The 15,602-nt window shown below is 33.2% G+C and overlaps 1 protein-coding gene across 2 annotated transcripts in view; it reads left to right on the top strand.

Moving 5' to 3' along the window:
- Positions 1–5,613: 5,613 nt before the first annotated feature.
- The window catches only part of LOC149908417 (homeotic protein ultrabithorax), a 117,269-nt gene continuing 107,280 nt past the window's right edge, over positions 5,614–15,602 (top strand). For both annotated transcript variants that reach the window (XM_090101874.1, XM_090101873.1), the window contains exon 1: positions 5,614–6,480. In XM_090101874.1, the coding sequence (XP_089958000.1) occupies positions 6,021–6,480 (460 nt within the window). In that variant the 5' untranslated portion in view covers positions 5,614–6,020. The remainder of the gene's footprint in view (positions 6,481–15,602) is intronic.

The following is a 15,602-nucleotide window of genomic DNA, read 5'->3' as shown; positions in this document are numbered from 1 at the left end:
TTTGGAGTTTATTTAATTTAATGTAGCACATGTTTACTTTATTCAAGCTTAATGTAATGTATTATTTTAAAATTTGTTCTGAATACGTCGCGCGTCGGATAATTTTATAATAATTTATAAAAATTGATTTACACTTAATTATGGTTTATCTGCAATTTTATCATAACTCAAATGCGAAACTTGAATTAAACAAAACCAGCTATTTTAATTGCCTAATCACTAGTTTTCAGTAAGTTTAGATTTTTATTTGGTGAAGACTTGTAGCGCCACACACTACTACGATGACGTCAACTCTACTTTGTCGTTGTAGTTAAGGCTGTCACCAATAGGTGGCGCTTATACTAACCGTGCTCGGAGCACCCTCATAATAATAAATTTTATTGTTATGACGAAAATAAAACTCTTGTCGTCAATTTAAACATCATTTTACTATGTAATAAGATTTATTTTATGATTAACAAGTGTCTTGATGAATTTATATTGCCGAATGATGAATAAAGCAATAAAGACGAATTTTACGATCGAGTTATCGCTTCTATATTGGCTGTTATGCCACTTTTTCACATTGTAACATTGTATAACATGTGATAACTGTGGTAATAAAATGAATTATCTTGATAATGTTTATTTGAATGTATTATATTATTATGTTATGATAATTTATATTTTAATGTGCTATAAAACAATTATGAATTGTTATGTTTTTCATCAATTAAATTAGATTTATTTTATGTTAACATGCTATCAGATTTGATAGTAAGTAGAATTTTGTTATAGGTTTGTATGGAAGATAAGTTTCATTTGGGTTAACTTTTAAGTACGTGGGGTCACCGCAACATTGTCATAAATTATATGGATACTAGGCTGTATACTTTATTGCGAACTGCTTTCACTAGATGGCACTAATCCTGTAAAACCTGTAGGTAATCAAAAAATTCTTATTCAAATACAACTACGCAAATAATATCAAAGTTTAGTTTCCCTCTTTAATTTAAAGATGATTTATTTTTAATAGAACATCAAGAAAAAAGTTAATAAATAAAATAATGTACTATGCAATTGTTGCACCGAGTGCATAATAGATGGAGTTAGTAAGGAATGCATTGTGAAACGATAAAAATGACCGTACTAAAAATAACTCATAGTCTTATTGATAAGCTTTTGGATATGTATTTATATTTTTTATTTAATACTCACAGAAGTGAGAAGAATAAGTTTTTAGAGATGAAATTGAGAATAGAGAAGTTTGAATTATTAAATTAGCATAGATAGGTATTTTACTAGCTGTTTGCCCCAGCTTCGCACGTGTTGACTCGTGATAAACAAGCAATATCTACTAAGAAGATACCGACTAGACCCATTTTGAGTTTATTCTTTAGTACCTACCTATATCTAAAAATACATAATACCTATGTATATTATACGTAAAAAATAGTGTAGGTACCTAAATAACACACTACCTACATACAGAACTGAGCAATCTACAATCTTGGTATTTTATCATTAAGATATTTTGTGATAAAATTAAAATCAATAGTTTTTTAAAGTTTACTCAATTGATTCATATTTTTCAATCCATAAAAAATAATTTCAGTGAATAAGGAGTCCTCATAACCATTGCATTAGGTAGGTACCTAGAAACACCTCCTTACCTTTTCCTTTTTTTCCAAAGTTTTGCTGTTGCCGTAGCGTAGGAACATTCTCTTACCTGCAGATCATGCATGCGACAGATCGTTTATCAATATCATCTCTTATAAAGCACAAAAGAATGAAGATCTGTAAGTATCAAACACAAAATATCTTGTTAAATACTTTACAATCTGTTAATTGAATCATAGCGATAATTAAGATATGCGAGCCCATTTATGAGACGTAAGACGTGTACGCAATAAACTAATCTAGTTAGCAGACATAACAGTCCATTATAGCGCATTGATTGATATCAATCAAATAACTAGTAATAAAGCCAAGGAGCCTCTATAAAAAGGAAAATTACAGTCATAAAACTGCAATCGCGTCCGAGCAGACAGCTAGACGCTACGTCTCGAGAACTCCAAACCACGTCGTTAGGTATATCCTCACACGATAAAGACATAAACTATCAACGACTCCTTTATCTCTATTAAGCGGTTGATACTTTAAACAAGTCAATAATGGTTCAATAAATGTCTAAAGAGCGGTATAATAACAAACCGCGTGCGTCCGCCGGCTGCCTCCATAAAGTTTCGAATTTATATCGAGGTTTAGCCCCGGAGGCGTATACGAAATAATCTGAGCGGTGTTTACTGTGAGTTCTACAAACGGCGCAATTCACGTGACGTTTACGAGCGTTCAAGTGGTAGTAAAAATCGTGTTTATGAGCACAAGGCGCGTGCCCTGCGCGGGCGCCGCCTGCCACGCGAATATCAACGCATCTGTCCCACGAATGCGAATGAGACAATTCACTTTTGTTTTCTTGCATTTTAAGGCTAAGGTCAGGGTAATATTTAGTCGATTTAGCATTCCGTCGACGGAGTCCGAAACTCTTAGACAGGCAGGCGGAACGACTAATGCATAAGCATTCAAAGTTGAATTTGGGTCTCGAAATACAAAGAGTGGATTAAAATTTGAGTCTCTGCCGAAACTCGTTTGAAAATTATTGTTATAGATAATTTAAATTGATTTAAGGTTATAAGGAGCGAGAGAATTGATTAATAAGGAGCTTTTACATTTGATGATTTATTTACATAGGTACAAAATAATAAACCTATATATACTATGTTTCTTTCAAACATAGTAGATAGGTTTATTATTATTGAGTCCATTAACCTCATTATTTGATATTTATATAATTACACAAAAATATGCTTAATATAAATTAATACTTTTTATTTAGACAACTAAAAAAATCCGGGCTCTCTGCGATCTACTTTCAGTCTAATTTATTTATTAAGATATCAAGCTACTCTACTTAGATAAATATTGATGAATAATAATTAATTAGGTGCTTTTCTCTCTTACCCTAGATGGAGAAATAATTACCTAATAGCAGTTTAGTTTCATCTATAATGTTAAAATGCTCAAATCGTAAAAACTGAACGTAGGGACGTATTTAAACTGATTAATATTAAAATAATGTAACTTAAGTACAGTAGAACTCCAATTATCCGAACTCCGACTATCCGAATCGCCGATTATCCGAATCACAAAAAATTGTCCAAAAAAAGTCAAAGTGCGCAAAAATTATTCTTCCCCCCGCGAAGCCAGTGTTTGCGCGTCAAGTCTTGACTTGACTTGTTGTGCCTACACTGACTTGAGATGTTTAAAAAACAATGATTTTTATTTCTAAACTTGTACATAAGTAGGTACATTTTATTTATATATTTAAAACATGTGAAAATTTCATGTTTCTTTCATTTAATTCAATAAAATTTATAGTGCAATATCAAAACGTAGCTTTTATTATCTCCAATTTCAAATAAAAAAAAAATCCGATTATCCGAATATTTGATTATCCGAATGGGTCCCGGTCCCCATTAATTCGGATAATTGGAGTTCTACTGTACTTACCTATAGGTACGTACTATTTTACTTGATTAGTAAAGTTATATTAAATAGGTATATCTTATCTTATCTTCATTAGGTATATCTACGTAGTACCTATTTATCTTGATATCTACTTACTAATAAGTTTTTGCTCTTGCATCCAATCAGACAGTCCTATAAGAACTTAAACGTGAGATCTTGTTAGATGTAAATTCAAACAGACTATGAATTCGTAAGTTTATTTTTCTAAAAGGTTATTTATTTGCAATTATAAGTACCTAACTTTATTATAGGTTTACGTAAGGGTTCTGTTAAAAAGTAGGTATCCTACTTATTTCAGCGCTATTAAATAAAATGACTTAATTAAAATTTTAACTAAATGGGCCATTTATATCGAGGTCTATAAGAGGTACCTATAAGCGTTATATAAAAACTTTTATATGCAGTTAGGTACTTATTCATTATTTACTCGCCGCTATTCAAACTATGGAATTTTAGTGCCATTATAGGACTTCTGTCGAGCCGACAAACAAAAACCTAGTTATGGTAATGACTGTGAAGCAATAAAAATAATTTAACGTAGTGTTGTAAACATTTGATATATGATTATTTATTGATTTGTTATTTTGAAAATATATGTTGTTGTAAAAAAACTATTTTATTTATTAGAAAGGTTTAAATTGACACTTAAATTAGATACCTTCCTACCTACAGACTTATTTTGCAATTATCTACATTACCTACCTATGGGGTAGTATCTTGGTCTCTACATAGCATGGTGATTCAACTCGGAATATTATTAACACCTTATTTTTATTAGACGAATTAACAGCTTATAAAGATTTTCACCAACAAATAAATTCATTTTGCATAATTATTAATAATAAGCAAAACTTTCGATAAGTATTGAAACTACATACATATAAACTTTTTAGTTTTTACATGAAAACTCTACGTAGAGCTCTCTAAAGAGAATTAATGACATACCAATTAACGCTACACACTGATTTAATTGTGCTTATCTAGTGGAGTAAAAAATCAAACGAATCAGCCGTGAGCCCCGTGGAATGTTGATAGGACCTACCTTTAATTTTTATAAAACAATTTCTAGGACGCATCGGCATTTCTACAGCCTTAAATTGACCAATTAAATGATTTAAAAAAATTCACAGGCCATCCCGCCCTTTTTATCGGTAAATATTTGTTTAAAGAGGTGAGTGCAATAAAAATGCGAGCGTGTCTCTGGGTAGGCCGCTTTACCGAGAGCCATTCATTCGTTTGATGTCTTCATTTGGTGGCGCGAACCGAGTGCTTTTGCGATAATGCGCTATTGTTTACCTTTCGATAGTGCGTCTTTGGATGCACGCGCCACACTGCGCCAGACAGAGATGGCTATGGATACCTGCGTGCCGACCGCGCAATACGCGCCGTACTGATAGCGCGCCACCTCGCTCGCACGTTCTTCTTTCCCGCCGGTGGGAGCGAGATAGAATTATCGCTCATAAAACAGGTAGTAGAAGAAATAATAATCATCTTTACGACTTCTCACTCTATTCAGCACCTTGTTACGATACTGCGAGCTCATTGTGGCCCGACCGTAGAGTGGTTGTAAAATCTTTTCTTTACTGGCCCGTTTCACTAATTGTACGTTTATGAGTTTACGACTTCTGTGGCTTAACTTTTCAGTGGCAAAGTCATTACCGATCTTTTGTAGGTGTTTTTTGTTGTGGGAATGGATACATTTTGAAGTCTTTATAATTTACAACTTTTAATTTGATACTCATGATACTTAAGATTTCCAATCATTTGTTAAGTTCCTAAAGTTTTAAATGGCATAATAAGAAAACGTTGCTTAAAAAATAGTTATTATATTTCGGACCTAGGTGCATTATTGAAAGTAAAGGATTGATCTGAAGTGTAGAGCACGTGTACAGGAGGAGTGATAAGAAAGGAAAGGAGAGCATGACTGATAATATTTATAGTGATTAGCGAAAAGGGGACGGAACAATCGGCAGTGTTGCGATCGCAGGCGGCGCGCGGGGCGGCGCGCGTGCTCTCCGAACCGCGCTCAGTAGATTGCGTGAGCCGAGTCGCGCTGGTCGCACTCGCCATACAGTCGCGCGCTCCCGCCACTCGCGACTGCAAACTTCGCTCGCGCTCGTCCCGACACATGTCCCACACTGAAACCCTGAAAGCGCACGTGACTCAGCCTCCGAGCTGGCCACACACGGTACCGCTTAAAAACTCGTAAAATCGCGGCACGCGCTTACGAGTCGTAAAATAATCGTAAAAAGTAAACACACGTCGACCGGCCTTTATCGCCGACGAAGCCCATTATGACGCTCGAGTGACGTTTAATAGGCAATAAAATTAATAAAGTTTAATATTCACTCTGTCTGTATTCGGAGTGCGAGGTCGCGTTATCACGGCGCTTGGGGCCGCAATGACATAAGTGTTTTCTAACTGAGTGACGTTAGTGACAGTGACTGTTCACCATGAACTCTTACTTCGAGCAGGGCGGTTTCTACGGGGCCCACGGAGTGCACCAGGGCGGCGGTGGCGGCGACCAGTACCGCGGCTTTCCCTTGGGCTTGACTTACGCCCAGCCTCACGCTTTGCACCAGCCCAGACCGCAAGACTCGCCTTACGATGCGTCAGTCGCGGCAGCATGTAAGCTATACGCTGGAGAGCAGCAGTACGCTAAAGCAGATTGTTCGAAGGCTGGGGCAGACCAACAGAACGGTTACGGAGGCAAGGAAGCGTGGGGATCTGGGCTGGGGGCTTTAGTGCGACCCGCAGCGTGCACCCCAGAAGCCAGGTACAGCGAATCGTCGAGTCCAGGACGAGCCCTTCCGTGGGGGAACCAGTGCGGCTTGCCGGGAGCAGCGGCTTCAGCACAGCCTGTCCAGCACCAACCCAGCAACCATACATTCTACCCCTGGATGGCCATTGCAGGTAAGCTAGACAATTTAGAATTTCCGTTCAAAAGCTTCTCTACGAAGCAAATTCAGTAGTTTGCATACCAAGTTCAATTAAAACAATGTACTACACTAACACGCTGTTATGCACACTTTGTACATTTATGCCATTTCATATTTAAATTTATGTAAATAGATATTAATTAATAAAATTAAAATTTAGCTCTCGTTGTAAAACAACTATAAGGCTCCACTTTACACAGAAGATAATTGAAAAATAGTGTTAGATACCAACCACAATTATTAACGGTAAATCAAATCGTAGTAATTTCTTCATTCCCATACGAGGCCCTAAAATGACGCATCAACCAGTTTTAAAGCTCTATATAAAATATTCTTATAAGATACCAATATGAATGAAAATCAGGTAGGGAGCGCACTCCACTACTTAAGTATCAATAAAAATCACATAAAATGTACGACCCTCGTTAACACCTTATTAGTGCGACACATTATAGTACCATTAATATGTGATTGTCATCAAATAAATGTCAGACAAGATTTTGAAATATTTTTTTTTTTATTTTTGCAAAAATGTTTAATTTTTAAATAACCATATAAAATTTTATTCCTAATAGGTATGTATGCCTTTCATTCTTACTGCTTACGAAATCATATTTTTATGAAATTTCTTCATTTAAAGAATTTTCAATTCTGAAAATATGTAAGAAAGAAAATATTTTCACAATACATTTAATTTTCCGTATTAATATTTAATATCTATAGATTAAGATACAGTTATGTTTAATTTAAAAAAAAAGGTTAGTTGTCTTTGAAACTCTACCTTTGATAATCCTGCTTATTATGCAATTCGATAACAATTAATTTATTCACCTGCCTGATTATAAATCGTAGGTTCTAATTATAACGACAGACTTACTCAACGATATTCTAAAATGAAATATTAAATGATTTCTAAGCCACCATGTTGATTGACATGTGAAGTTGAATATCTTGGGTTATTGCCAGTTGTGATAAGTCACTCAGTACGTTACGATCGGTATCTGCGCTGGGTTAAAATAAATAAATACAAGTATCGGTTGAAGCCCTTATTGAGATTCAGTATGCGGAGTGTCGTGTTAGAAATAGGAATAAAAAACATTGCGGATGCTCATGCAACGTCTTAACGCTAGTCGCTAGTCGCCACGGTTAGAGGCGCGGGCGCCGGTCCACTCGGGTCAATGCCCCGGTCTAGTTTGGGCGCATTATTATTATCTTTGAGGTTAAAATGACCAATCCAATAGCTACTGTATATTCGTAAGCTTAAAGCGAAAGTTGTACCTTGAAATGATTGAAGGAAGTGGTATGATAGTTTCCTGTACGTATACAGGACCTATCTACCTACCTACAAAAAAACTAGTTCGCTCATTGAATATTAATTAGAACCTAAATTTTATACGCTTTACATTTTTTTGAAGTGAAAGTTCTTTATCGGGGTTGGAAAAAAATTTAGTGTACTTAACATTTTTTCGTTACGCGTGACATTTTTCCGTTACGCGCCATTTTTTTCATATCCCTACCACGCCGCACGCGTGATTCGACGTATTTCTGTAAAGTTGCTTACCTATAGTAAATTATTTTTTTGAAAAATAAGGTCATAAAGAAATTTCACTTCTTACGTGTGTAGTGTGTACCTACACACACATTTTTTTTTAAATAAATGTGACATCTGTATGACCGCAGCAGGAAATTTTATTAAAGAAATAAATATTGGAACGAATCTCTAATTTTTAAGATAAGAAATTGTCTTTAACAGTAAAGGTTTATTTCAATACTCATTTTTCATTAAATATTATAATATTATACATATATTATACACATAAAACAAGATGTTACCACAGTTCATAAAAGGTGACGCATAAAAATGAGTATGTAAGAAAAATACAATTTCCAGTAAGAATTTCCATTATGTACACCCAACTAGAATACAACGGCAGGTTACCGGCCATTACTAACGCGTAATTAACACGACGCGTGTGTGGTCTCGATTCTCATAACTCATGTTTGATAAAATTAAGTAAGAGGGAATAAAAAATAAAAATGAAGTAGTCGGACTGCCCGCCGTATTTCATCCTGGGTTCACGCAATGCCCGCGAAAACAATACAAGGCCGTTAGCTGAGGGTTCAACTTTCCGAATGGACTTTAAATGTAACTAAACGTCTTCCGTCACATGAGCATCTTGTACTTTGGTAATTCTTGCCAATATAGTCTCTTTTCTTACGGATTATGCAGCCAAAAAAAGTAATAAATATAAAAATTGCCTCAATTTAAATAATTGATCTGTTTAATTAAGCATTGCGCCAGTGTTAGTTAATCATAACGAACTGCAGGTAGGTACATAATAAATAATGGCATCAAAATTCAAACGATTATAAAACAAAGTATTAGAGTCCCTTAGAGACTAGAGTATGTTACTCTAAGATTGTACCCACAGAACATATTATAAGTTGTTGATGTTCTGTGATTGTACCTAGTATAAAAACGAAAATTGTAATTTTTTTCTATTTATTTTTTGAAAAAAAAAGAGTTATTTTAAACTGATGATGACTTAAAAAATAATATCCTTACATTACTCTATCAGGTTTTTAAAGTTTACTCACTGCTTTGAATATAGATGGCGCTGTTTCCAAAATAAAACGGCAGTTTAGGAATTATAAATAAAACTAAAGGTGTCGGTTATAGTCTCGACCGCACTGTAAATAATATTATTAAGATTCAACGTGAGATAATGCAAATTAATTTACGTCAAATAGAGGTTTTTGTTCGCGTGCTCTCAAGAAAATTTATAGTAAGTACCGACAGGTTAAATAGAGGAGTGGGAAAATGTATAATACCTATTTGATATACCTACTTTTAAAGAATAAATAATAAGCTTTGAATGCTTTCTATGCTAATATTGCTGAAATAACCGTTGGAGTAAAAATATTTAAATATTTTATTAAATAAAAATATATAGAGCCTAAGCCTAATGTAGAGCCTGAGACAGTACGTACAAGATAAATGTAAACTTTGTTTAATTTATACAACATAATATTATAAATAATATAATTTAATAAACTTAAATGAATTACTAATATTTATTCAATAATTTATGAGCGATTTTAAATCAACTTGAACAGTTGAATAAACATAATATTTCTTGAAAAACTACATGCGGTTTTTATGAAAAATAAACACCCATAATTTATCACGGGTTCAATACCCGTTTCAGACAAATTCTCGTTCTGACGAATTACAGAAGGCTGACTGCTTCTTTGCCTGTAAAAGAAAAAAATAATAATTTCTTTCACTTAGGGACATAGAGCTTCACTTATAGGTATATCTTGTTTCAGTCCTTGTGGAAACCATAACTTTTTTAATTTAATCATAATAATTATATATAAAAAATTTGAGTGTCAAAAACAAAGTAACATTTTTATTATTAGTAGGTATTAACACCTCTCATACCTACGTAGTCAATATCTTAAAAGAATCACTCCTTACACTCAGTCCCCCCTCATGCGTCTAAACGTAAGCACGATCTGACTCTATAATTTCTAAACAGGTTCCAAAATTGCCGAGTGAATTTCGCTCGAGGCCGAATATTTTAAATGCTCTTTTATTAAAGGGAAATGAGATATTGTAATCACTACCTAGTTGTTCACTTGAAGAATCCGCAATCGACGCACTGGTATCATTTTGTAATTCTTTTTATTTTTCTGTTAAATTGTTGCGATTCGATTTCTATTGGAGTCTTTCAGGAGACAGGTATCAATGCATGCTATATTAATAAAAATATTAATAATAGGTATGTTAAATTTAATCGTTATCTGAATCATTTTTAATATGATGTATATAAGTAGCTAATACATATTATTATCATCCTAGTAGGTAGGTAGGTACGTAAATGGAAAATTATGTTTGTCAATATTTTATTCCTGGAGCAACGTAGTCAAACTTTACAATTTCAATCTTAACAAAATTCAAATCTTAACATCTGCAGCAGGAGATATCTCATATCAGTCATGTTTCGTTCGTATGTAATGTTACAGAAAATAGTTATTATATTTATTATTTAAATATCTCTACATAAATCATCTCGTAATGCAATGCATGCAACAAATTCATAATAATAGGCATTTGAAAATAACATTTATATTACAATTGTATCGTTTATATATAATTGCTTTTCCGTTTAACTGGATATTTATATTCATTATTATTGTTACATGTTCGTATTAATTGGATAAGACAACCTTTAATTGTTGCACCATGTTTGTTACACCCAATATTATAATACATATTATGATAATTCATGGTAAAGAAATACATAATTAATATTCTCTTTACATTATTTTCACAGAGCTGAGTTCACAGAGCAACTCATACATCAGGAAAACCAACATAAAATATTGATTTGTTTTCCAAAACAACAGTTTAGACCGCAAAGCTTAGCCATCGTAATATATCACTATAGAATGCTGCGTGCATCCGTGACTCGTGAGAGATCGACTTGAAGGTTGCTCTACTTCACGTATATGCCTTGCATTACAAACTTCAAGGGAATTCCAGCTCAGATGCATTGTTGAAGTGTACTATAAATTCTATTTTATGGCCTTTCATTAAAAATGGAATGGGATTATGATTTATTATATTAAAAGGTTATGTTAGTCACATAATTATCTGTAAAGAATTAGTCATTCATACAAATATCCAATAAAACAATAATAGAATGAAGTTTTCATTGATACTGAAATGCTTAGGATTTATTTATATATTCTGTGGGATTTATGCTCTATTTTACAATAATACCTAAATGTGAGCAAATTAATTTTGTTATAAATAGCATAAGTACTCGTCTGTAAACGTAGTACCTGTTTTTAATATTTTTTATCAAATACAAGCAAGTCTAAGACAAAGCAAATATAATGCTTTTTAGTGAAGTCATAACTGAAACGACCTTGAACAATAGTAAAAGAGCTATGGCCCACTCAATAGCATTTTGTAATGGTACCCTAAATTGGCTCGTCCGTCCACCGCATACAATCAAAACAAACAACGTACACACAGAAAAATAAGAACATAATAGCCCCGTAACAGTCGCAAACCATAAACTAATAATGGGGGAGATATGTTTTATGGCTTTCAAGTTTTGAATACATTTAAGTTTTTTAGCATTTAGTTAGGCGAATATCGTGTACGGGTGAGCACGTTCATTTAGCAGTGCAATTGTAAGATTCTAGTGTCCTAAATTTGCTGATTAGATATAAACAATAGTTGTTTGTGGAAGATGCGCGTGCCCATATTTCCCGCGAGTGGCGTAGTGCGCTGGCGGCCATCTTGGATAAGCATCGATCATAGGTGTGCAGCTGTGAAGTGATAAATATGAACCCCGAGCGTCTTGGTGTGCGTGCTTTCTTTTTGTGTGCAACCGTTGAAAGCTCCACTCTTCAATTATTCGACGCGCGCCTCTGCAAATAAACGAAAACGGAATGGTTATCAAGCTTTAGAATCTAAGTGAAAATAGTATAAAACTTTCGGTGCATTGTCATAATTACGAAGTTAAACTTGTTTAAAATTTAGATATTGTAATACGAGATTATTTGTAAAAATATAAATTATGTTGTTATAACTCTTAACAAAAAAATGGGAATGTAAAAGCTCTACTATACCTACCTACTTTAAACTTAAATATGTATTTCTTATATTTATATTTTATATTGTACTATGTAGATGTCTATGTACCTACATATTATATGTAACTCATAGTGATCATAAAATATTTATAAAATTCCGTTCTTCAACCCATCATAGCTGTTATCAAATCTTTATAGTTCACAGCCATTCTCCATACCATCGACATCATTAAACCGCGTCCGATTTTTGAAATACGATCATACACACTTAATAAACAGACGCATGAGAACATCAAATGAAAGCTACTATCTGGGAACCACGGCGAGATTATTACGCGCTGCATCTAAAATCATTGGTTATCTATTCCCGATCCGTGACTTCTGCTGCAATCTTACAATTGTTTCGTTTCGACTCTTTGTTTGTTGAGAACTTGCAGCTTCCAATTATTTTTATTCCACTGCTATTTTCGAGTCTCGACAGTAGTAGGTATGCAGCACGAATACTGAGTGAGACGTGGATGAAATTGGTTCGATGAAGAAATAGTTCGTAACCAAATTTACGTTAACGTAATTTATAGTTTCATTAATCATGACATGACATGACACTAGGTATACCTACCAAACGTAACATAGAGCTTAGGATAAAATCATAATTATAATAACCTGTCTATTTACATATTAACACGTAAATTATTGGTATGCAACAATCTTTATATAGGTATGTTCCTTTGTATATTTTTGTTCAGTTTCTTGATTTGATACGGTAAACTGCTGTTCCGTAGACAATTAAAAATGGGGAGATTAGCATATAATAAAGATGCTTTGATAATAAGAGCCTTAGTGATTTTATAGTAATTTTTCTAAGGTATATAGGTACGTAAAAGTAAATAAAGTATTATCATTATTAAACATTACAGTCCGTCCAAGCGTCAGCCGGAGGGAAGGGAGTAAGGTATAAGGATATTATTCCAAGAGAAGATACGCGGAGATATAATAATCGCGAATATATTTTAATACTGCATATACCTATTAACATCATATTCGTAGATATCATATTATAATATTTTTTGTAACCTAACCTAGACTACTTTATTGATACAAACTACTTTGTTGCTGTGATCAGCTATTATTCAATTCATTTTATTACATCTACACATCTACATCACTAAACAAGAGTTAAAACATTGGATTGCATAACAGTTACGTTCAATAAATTAAACAAAAAACAATCTTGAATAAATAGTTATAATTGAAATACCTTATTGATGTATGTAATACAATTATATATACCTAGCTATCTATGATTATTTATTTACGCGCATATTTATATGTTATTAATATGGTAGGTACACTATAGTTTAAATCTAAAAACAGAATTAAGTTTAAAAGTCAAAAGTCAGTAATATCTACATACTTTAAAAATATTAGCTCTTTGAATAAGTAGTTTTCATAAGAAATAATTCAATAATTAGATACCTATAATAAAAAATGTAGCACAGAATGAATACCTACACCAAAACATGGTTGTTGTAAATACAAGAGTACCTATATAAAGTTTCTTCATATTCATTTTTAATTAATTCGTCATCAGTAGGGATGATAATGGTACCTACATGTTTATACTCTCGATTAACAATGTTATGAGCTGAAAAATGCTCATATAATATAAGCAACGTCTTATTACAGAAGCAGACAACTAACAATCGTTTAACTTGTTTTATTCATGTGTTTTAAACATAGTAAAGGGCAAGTATAATTATAAAAAATAATGCAACAAAGATTTTACACTCTATTTTAAAACTCAAAATATAATTATACCGTCTTTATGTATAATTGTTCATAGCTCTTTATGTTAACAAAGTAGTTTGTTCCACGTCAAATAGGCAAATTGTATACTTTTAAATAATAAGGGGTTGTTTAATGTCTTCTACAATTATAGGGTAAGGTTAAGAAATGTATGAAATAATAAAATTGTTGAAATTTCGCTTTGCTATGCGTGGATAACCGCCTTACTCGACTACGAAGAGTAAGGCAATTAATAATTTTGCACGACTCACCGCTCTACAATCGCTAACCGTAAACCGACTCCACACAAAAGTAAAATTACAGGCATTTTAACATATCCGATAGGAATCGATATAATCGATCATTCGAATGCGAGGTCGTATCGACATTCAATTTAATTTATGAGTCTTCTATACATCACAGTATCTTTCTAGAATATTCTTATAATACGAGTTATAATAACAAACAGTAGGTACGTGCTAAATTCCTCATTGCATTCAACAAAATTGCATTAAATAATTTTATAAAGATAACCTGTCCTTAGTAAACTATTAAACCATATTTAATTCCACATAAACTGCATCGTAACACACTGTATAAATAGCTCCTTTCGACCGATGTGAAAAGCCTGTGTGAGGTAGATTTTAATTTTTAAGTTCTGCATCTTACGGCACATTTTTCATAAACTCAGACTGAAATCCTCATTCTAATGATTATGTGAACCTTTTGTCGTCGACATACTGTCCACTATTGCATAACTTTTTGAAGTATTTAGGCTTTTTATCAACGTCCACTTGATATAAGGGGCTTCGTGCCGAAACTAGCGTTTTACAGAACAATGTGTCTTTTTAAACTAAGTCGGTTAATCGTGTTGGTTCCAGTGTGCATTTTATATTAAAATATACTTTGTATTATCGTGTTCTTACGTTGATTTTTCATAGCGTCATGTTTAATTATGATAGAAAAATTATAGAAACATAACTTATAAATACTGCTGCGTATAGTAGTATAGCGTTGGTATTATAGCGGAATTATTTGCAAATAAGTCACTTATATTATTATTAATTGAATTTCACATTCTTTTCTGCACCTGTAAGTACATAAATAGTAAATATGAAATGAAAAATAAAATGTATCTTACATATTATTTGAAATAGTTGGTAGGTATAATATAATAAGAATAATAAATTAACTTTATTGTTTATTTTATTTACAGTTATAGAATATAAAAACTGATAAAAGTTCGCATGCAGTTCACTTACCCCGATATCAACAGTCGCTACTCTTTAATTATGCTTAGTCAATCTAGTCATATTTTTATGTTCCGTAGCCAATTTTTCCAATCAGTCACGGCACTCAAAGATTTGTTTCGGCTCTCGTTAGAACGACCACTAAACTTTATCACACCACTTCGGTAGGACGCGATAATTATCTGACAATAAAATTTTATGTATGCCTCGATTGTAAATTTTTAGTATTGGTGAAAGGCTCTGATACTTTCGGGTAAGGGACGGTTGCTTAAATCTCGTATGAGAAATAGTTTTTCGACAGATAACCGCGGGAAACGAGTTAACAGAAAGCTTGCGCTAGCGCCGATACCGGTGATAAATGGGCCCCACCACGTACACGGCTAATCAACCCTTCAATTCGGGTGGAACATTCAGAAATATATCCATCTCATTTTATTTAATCTCAATT

The sequence above is a fragment of the Colias eurytheme genome, chromosome 5 (assembly GCF_061535395.1).
Source record: "Colias eurytheme isolate Ceu_HAF_F1 chromosome 5, ilColEury1 Martin Lab GWU primary, whole genome shotgun sequence".
Taxonomy (NCBI): Eukaryota; Metazoa; Arthropoda; class Insecta; order Lepidoptera; family Pieridae; genus Colias; species Colias eurytheme.
This window is presented reverse-complemented; position numbering and strand designations above follow the sequence as displayed.